At 41.0% G+C, this 8,182-nt stretch overlaps 1 protein-coding gene across 1 annotated transcript in view; it reads left to right on the top strand.

Moving 5' to 3' along the window:
• Window positions 1–1,963, top strand: part of LOC107296151 (cytochrome P450 2C5-like) — a 34,783-nt gene extending 32,820 nt beyond the window's left edge. Inside the window, exons 8-9 of the mRNA XM_029285990.1 lie at window positions 1,512–1,653; window positions 1,761–1,963. Of these exons, the coding sequence (XP_029141823.1) occupies window positions 1,512–1,653; window positions 1,761–1,963 (345 nt within the window). The remainder of the gene's footprint in view (window positions 1–1,511; window positions 1,654–1,760) is intronic.
• The last annotated feature ends 6,219 nt before the right edge of the window (window positions 1,964–8,182 follow it).

Below are 8,182 nucleotides of genomic sequence, written 5' to 3'. Positions count from 1 at the left end.
ACCTTGTTCTATGTTGATTTCCACTTTAAGATCATTAAGGCAAATTGTTGCCATTGTTTTTCATATATTGATTGTAGTATGTTTATGTAAGAAGTATCTATGCCTTGGTTGAGCAATGCCCTAATTATTGCTTGCTGGAATTCTGAGTTGTAGTCAATGAAATTGTAGGCAATAAAGCCATGCACAGAGGCATGGTGTATTTGTTGTACCTTTCAATGACTTAATGAACAACTTGGATGTGATCCATTGTGCTTTAACCACTTCTGAACCCTGCATGCTCATTTGACTGTGCATCATTTAACATTCTCAATATTCTTTTTGCTATTTTCTTGGTGAAAACCTTGTCAATGAATGAAAGAAGGCTTATTGGGCAATAGTTCTTTAAATCATCTTGGGCCCTTTTCCTGTGTATAAGAATCACTTCAGCATTTTTCCATGCATCAGTTATTTTTTCTTTTCTGAGGCAACTCAAGTATAGTTTTGCTAGTAAACTGTGATCACCAGCTTTCATAATTTCAACCGTAACATAGTCTTCTTGCACTAGAAAAATTGAAATGGTCTCCACTGAGAAATGACTTTGAAGAGGAGCCATTTTCCTGACTGGAAGTGTCTTCTCTGAACGTGCTTTGGAAAACATGTTTCTATTCAAGTGGTAGCTGACTGTGGGTGCTCAGTACAATACAGTAAAAGGTTGTCAATCTCATCTCAGTATGTTTTTCTCACAGTTAAGGTGCAACAAGAGATTGATGAGGTAGTGGGTACAAATCGCACTCCAAGCATGGAAGACCGGTTGAAGATGCCTTTCACAAATGCTGTGGTCCATGAGGTTCAACGTTATCGGACTGACCGCCTTGAAATCTTTCCACGGGCAACAACTTGTGATGTCAAATTTCATGGTTACAACATTCCCAAGGTGTGGCAATAATAATTACTGGTAAAGATATTCTGCAGAAGAAAAAAAATAGATGACTGTTATCAGGGCTTTTTTGGTCATAGAACGCACAGGAATGGAGTTCCTGCACCTTTTTTCAAAGGATTTGTGCATGGTAACATTAATATTATTAACTTACCTTGAACAAAATCCTAGTCTTTTAGATACACTAATAATTGAATGGTTTTTTTCAACTACAAAGGTAAATCTTGTAGGTTAGGCAAGGCGGGTTGTATGACCTGTGTGAGTTCCGGCACCTTTTTGTTTTTTTACAAAAAAAGCACTCACTGTTATATAGTCAAAGATCCTTCATATTCAAGGCAGTTTGAATAAGTATGTATTAATATGCATTATTTATGGCATTGTGAATTGCCTAGAGTCACTTTGGATACTGACATGGGAAGTATACAAATTTAATAAATTAATTAATTAAACCAAATCTCTCTCCCTTCATTCCATTTCAGAATGTTTGCAGATTGCTCCCTGCTGGCCTATTTTATTTGACACAAGTGAGGCTCTTTATTCTCTGGATGAAGTAGCACCAATTAATGTCATCTGTTTCTTTACCTCCTTCTTCTAGTACATGGCTGTTGTGCCAGTCCTCCCCTCAGTACACCGTGATCTTCTCCATTGGGAGACTCCAGAGAAGTTCAACCCAGATCATTTTTTGAATGAAAAGGGCCAGTTCAGGAAAAGGGATGCTTTCATGCCATTCTCAGCAGGTACAGTCCTCTGGGACAAATAGTATTACCAATTCATATGCTTGCCTGATCCATGTTATTCTTTAATCAGCTTTGAATAAGCTTTGTTTTCTTGTTTGCTATTTCAGGGAAGAGGGCCTGTCCAGGAGAGGCTCTGGCTAGGATGGAGCTCTTCCTGTTCTTCAGCACTCTGCTCCAGAACTTCACCTTCTATCTGGATGGGGACACCAAAGACATGGATATAATGTCTCTGTTTATGATGTTACAAACTAAGAATCAATCCCCCCTTATACGAGCCGTTAAACGTTCAGTGAACACTTGTGTTCAATAATTAAGACAAGGAAAGAAGTCAAGATCATGATAAGTGACAACTCCTTTCTTTTCTTTCTTTCTTTCTTTCTTTCTTTCTTTCTTTCTTTCTTTCTTTCTTTCTTTCTTCCTTCCTTCCTTCCTTCCTTCCTTCCTTCCTTTTTCTTTCTTTCTTTCTTTCTTTCTCTTTCTTTCTTTCTTTCACTTTCTCTCTCTCTCTCTCTCTTCTTTTTTTTCTTTTCCTTCTTTTCCCCTCCCCTCCATTTTCATCTTCCCCCTCCGCTTCTTTCCTGGCACATATTGTATCCTATAAATTGCTCCTTTTAAGGCCTATAAATTAGATTGGCTGACTTATATCAATAAATAAATAATGCCTGTGAGACCCTGGACTCCAGCTATTGCTGCTGATTGCCAAGTCAGTCTGCAATATATCTTTCTTCATCCAAAATTTGATTGTGGGTATGGCAACAGACCTGTCTAGCCTTACTATGTTCTGAATGGCTCTAGAGTGGGCAGTTATCTTGGAATTTAGATCAAACTTTAGGGGAGGGGAAAAAAGGCTGGCCATTATCATCTGCAAATTGTTGAGGGTTTGGAGGCCTGTGGTGCAAACTGGATGTGAGGCTCTTGGTTAAATTTGGGCTGTAAGGAACAATTGTGATTGCTGCTTGTGTATTATCTGTTGACCAGCATCATACCTGCTTGAGCAGCTGAATATGTTGTTGTGCTGACAATAGAGACCTGAGGCTGTTGGTTCTTGGAGATTTTAACTTCGCTTCTGGTAACCTTGAGTATAAGGTAGTCCAGGAGTTTATGGCAACCATGAACTTGTCCCAAATCACTACACCCAATGCATATCAGGGACCACACATTAGTTTTTGTTTTGTGGCAGTAGCAACATACTTAGTTTTGGAGAACATCATTATTAGTTCATTGCCATGATGAAATCATTCTCTGGATGCTTTCTGGTTTGCTGGTGTCACCTGACTTCATGGGGAGGCAAGGCCTGTTAGATCAACCCACCCAAGATTCCTGATGGACCTTGTTGGGTTCAGAGGAGCTTGGGTTTTTCATTTAGGAATTGGTGGGCCATCTGGCTGAGACCTTAGTTGCAGCTTGGAATGCACAACGGCTATGCCCCTTCTATGGTGTGACTGCATTCATATACACTACTCATGAAATATATGCATAAGAAAACAAAAGTTAAACACAACATTAAATTACCCCAATAATAATAATAATAATAATAATAATAATAATAATAATAATAATAATAATAATAATAATAATAATAGGAGGAGGAGGAGGAAGAAGAACAACAACAACAAAAACAATAATAACAATAACAATAACAATAACAAAAACAATAATAATAATAATAATAATAATAATAATAATAATAATAATAATAATAATAATAATAATAATAATAATAATAATAATAATAATAATAATAATAATAATAATAATAATAATAATAATAAAAGATTTAGGCTCCATAAAATTCTGGCTTCACAAAAGCTCCTCCCCAAGTTGGCCACTTTGACTGAATTGAAGCAGTATGAGTTGCGAGGTGCCAACACAATACAGTACCAGAGTTTAGCAGAAAAGCCTGAGGGCAGGTTCTGTTGCCCATGACACCAGGAAGGTAGATCTTTCCTGCAGTTGTAGCCAATCATCTTCAGCGAAAGTCATGGTACTTCCAAACTTCATAAAATATCACACACACACACACACACACACACACACACACCACTCTGACATGATCGTGATCCGGAAACTTGGCAATCATAATGCCAATTTGTTCCCTCCCTGGATGGCAGGAAATGCATGGTAGAGCAGGAGGGAGCCAGAGGGGAAAAGCGTGAGAAAGTATGCTCCCTCCCCCTTTGTTTTCCTCTCCTGTCATTTTTTTCTTTTCTTTTTTCTGTTTTTTCTGTTTTTTCTTTTCATTTTTTCCCCTGACCTCCAGCTGGTTTCTCTCCCTCCTCCCCCATTCTCTCTCCTCCTTCATTCTCTAACTCATCCCTCCTCTCTTTTACAAACACGCCCACATGCATGGACATTTTCCTTCTCTCTATTTCTGCACAGATTCTTAGAGATTATCTTTGACTTGGCTTCCTGAGAGTTAAAATCATCAAGCAGATTCCTAGAGAGGAAGCAGAAGCTGGTCACATGTCAGAGTGGGCACGAGCAGCTTGGACTGTTCCTGCCATGGCGTTGCTGCTGCTGCTGCTTCCTTAGCCTGAGTAGAAGGAATGAAAAGGGATGAAAAGAGGGAGTCAGAAGAGAAGAAAATGTCATCTGAAAGAATAATGCTCATATCAGACCAATCATGACTTTTTCCAAAATAAATCAGAGCATGTACATAGCCCTAGGCTACAGTAGGTTTGATGTATCATGTTGAGAAGTCAAAAGCCCACTCCAAAAGTCAGTGGGGCCATATTTCCCTTACTTTAAAATGTTATTTGTTCATTTTTATTTTAAAAAACTACAGTCCTTGACTTACAACCATTCACTTAGCAACTGTTTGAAATTCTGACCATGCTGAGGGAAGGGACTTAGGACTTGTACCCAAACTTACAGCCGCTGCAGTGTTCCCCCCCCCCCCAATCATATGATCACAATTGATACTTCACCCATTCTTATGACCAACCTGCCCTGCTGGGTCCCTTGGGCCTACTTCCAAAGGGCACCCACTCTAGAATGGCTTTTTGTAGAAAGGCCACATGGTGCATTGGCTGACTCTCTTTCTAAAAAGAGGATTTCTGAAAATCAAATTTTAGAAAGAGAATCAACTGATGCACTGCATGGTCTTTTATAGAGACTGTCTTGCATCATTCTGGAAATGGCTGCCATTCTCATGATCTCTTCTTAGAAGGGTGCAATTTCTGAGAAATAGTACAAATGATGCCCACCTCCAGAATGGTGCAAAAGCTGGGAAATGCGATCTTCGGAAGAGGTAAATGGAGTCAGGTATGATGGACAGAAATGGAGGACCAAAGGTGTGAGATCAAGTGGGGTGCAAAACTCTACAAGGATGCCTCAGAGGGTAGGGGAGGCCTGGGTTTCCCATTATAGGCCACATGTAAGCTGGGGAAGTGTTACAGTGCAAGTCCCCCACTCCCTGAGGCACCCCATGCTCCATTTAGCAACCTCATAATCACTTAACAACCACAACAGGAATTGTGCTTCTTATGGGATGCAATCACATGGGCACCTTGCTTAATATCCTCAACTACTTACAACCATAATTCTAGGATCAATTGTGGAAGGAAGCAACTTCTTTCACCTTCACCAGAAACTGTAGTACTGCTAGTCCTTGAGATAAACTGGTTACTTAGTGGCCACTCAAACTTACGATCGATCCCCCAAAAGCTGTGTATGACCTTGTTTCAACCACACACCCCATCTCTCCCCTCATCCCAACCCACTGGGACTCACAGCATTTGGGGTTGTTCCCCATGCTTCCTGGAAGCAGTTGCCATTTTCAGCTCTGCAACAATTCCCTATGGAAATGGCAACTGCTTTCAGAGCTTTTTGTCCTGATCAGCTGGCTGTCAGGAGACTCCAAACTTCTCCTTCTTCTTGTTAAGCTTTGGGGAAGTCTACCACCTGCATGCAAAGGAGACAGCTTCTAGGATGAGCTTCCTAAAATCTTTCCCTTGCTCAACCCCTCCCTCCCCCAGGAATCCACATCTTCAATAAAGAGAAAAGATGGGACAGAGAGACTTGTTGATCTTTCTCTTCTCCCCCCCCCCCCCCCCCCCCCCGCCCCACACTCCCCAATTAGGCACTGGAACTAAACTGTCCTCCAATCCTGATGTTACTTACTTTGATAAGTGCCTGCCATGCTTAAGAGTAGAGGAAAGGAAGTAAGCAAGGAAAGAAAATCTTTCTGCAACTTGTTTGCCTTGAGGAACTGAAGAAAAAGTTCAGCTCAAAAGTGGCTAAAGCACAAATGTACAGCAAACAACAGGCCGTGCCAGAAATTGAGTCCTAAAGGAAGACAGTTGGGTAGTAACATGCTTGGAAACAGGAAAAGCAAGAATGAGATAAATGGAGGGAAGTGCACTAGATCACACTGCCTACCTTGTGAAATCTGGATATGGGGAAGAAAACAATGCGTGAGAGGGTGCAGGAGGAAGCTCTTTATCTGGTGATGGAAACCACCACCATAGAGGGTATTCTTTTGCCCAGCTGATTCCCATCCCATCTTACCTCACCACAAATGAAAATAGACTAACTTCAAAGGTCTAAAGTTCCACATATGGAGATTTCATGAATGATTTAGTTCTAATTGTCTTTCTTGAATTCTATTACACCCCCCATCTTGCAATAAAAGATGAGAACATTGGTAATATGCCTTTCTATTTACATGTTAAAGATTTCTACCAAATCTTTTTAATTTAGCTATGGATCAAATAATTATGACTGGAGATTTTAATCCTGTTTTAGAAATCCCTTGCTGATTGCAATATATTCCATCTACATTTAATTCATATATATGTGTGTCTCTGTGTGTGTACACACACACACACACACACATGAATTAAATTGTTGCAGGGGGATTTGAGATAGTGAGCTTCATTGCTGTTGTTTGGCTTCATGTTCGTGGTCGTGCCACATCTTTATGGTGGGTGTCAGTTTGCTTCATGTATGGATTGGAGGGGTTTAAAGTGGCTAATGATGCAGCTGTGGACTGGCTTCTAGTTTGTGGTCGTGCATCGGACTACCAAACCAAATTAACCAACCTACTCCAAGACTCCACATACAAACCCCTAAACACAGGTCCCACCACCTACCTGGAAAAAACCACTAGATCCAAAATAAAAGCCTCCCCCATCAGCGAAGAGATCCAGCAAAGAATCATTCCCAGAGAGAAATCATCCAGATACCCTAAGCTCTATGGGCTCCCCAAGATACACAAAGAAGGAATCCCACTTAGACCCATAGTCAGCTCCATTGGCTCACCTCTACAAAACCTAGCCAAATTTCTCACCAAACAACTACAACCCTATGCAGAATCCATCACCTCACACGTAAAAAACTCATTCCATGTCATAGAGATCATAAAGAAACAAAACTTACAGCCCAGTGACCTACTCGTGAGCTTCGATGTCATATCCCTCTTCACCCAAGTGCCTATCAAAGAAGCCTTGACAGCTATCCAAAACAAATATAACCCCCCCAAGCACATCCTAGATCTGACCAACCACTGCCTATCCAACACATACTTCATCTATAACGGACAAAAATACAAACAAATAGAAGGAGCACCCATGGGATCACCCCTCTCACCTGTCATTGCTAACCTCTACATGGAACACTTTGAAACCCAAGCTCTAGAAAAATCTGATCACAAACCCAAACTCTGGCTCAGGTACGTAGACGACACCTTCATAATCTGGCCACATGGGAAAGAAAAACTGGACAACTTCCTCACACACTTCAACAGCCTACACCCCAAAATACAGTTCACCATGGAAACAGAAGCTAATAACAAACTTCCCTTCCTGGATGTCCTAGTCTACAAGAAATCCAATGGCTCCCTAGGACACACCATCTACCAGAAGAAAACACACACAAACCGCTATCTGCACGCACTCTCACACCACCACCCAGCACAGATCAACTCCGTAGCCAAGACACTCATCTCCAGAACAAAACGCTTAGCTGACGAACAACACCTAAAAACCGAACTATACACTCTCACTAACGTACTAACATCCAATGGATTCCAAAGAAATAAGATTACCAACCTAATCCAAAAAGAAACCCCCACTAAAATCCAAGACAGAGAACAAGAAAACGGCAAAGCCCTCCTCCCATACATAAAAGACACCACAGACAGAATCAGCAAGATCCTCCACAAACACAACATCAAGACAGCATTCTGCACAAACCAAAAAATATCCACCATCCTAAGAAACCCCAAAGACAAAATTGAGTTAGAAAATCAAGGAGTATATGAAATCCCATGCACCGCCTGCCCACCGCATACATTGGACAAACCAACAGAAGAATAAATGCATGCATTGAAGAACACAAGAACTCAGTCAGAATCTAAGACATGCTCCCCACATGTCTTAGAGGACACATGCAAGGAGAGCAAATACAACTGCCCCACTTCTGGAGCATGCATGTGTTTCCAAGACGCCATGCCAAAGGTCCACGTAAAGAAAAGAACGATCTATGGAGGAATGATTGGACTGGAGAAGGACTACAGCTACCCCACTTC

This window comes from Protobothrops mucrosquamatus, unplaced genomic scaffold (assembly GCF_001527695.2).
Source record: "Protobothrops mucrosquamatus isolate PMUCROS unplaced genomic scaffold, P.Mucros_1.0 scaffold2666, whole genome shotgun sequence".
In the NCBI taxonomy this organism is placed as follows: Eukaryota; Metazoa; Chordata; class Lepidosauria; order Squamata; family Viperidae; genus Protobothrops; species Protobothrops mucrosquamatus.
Note: the sequence above shows the minus strand (reverse complement) of the source record. Positions and strands in the feature narration are given on the sequence as shown.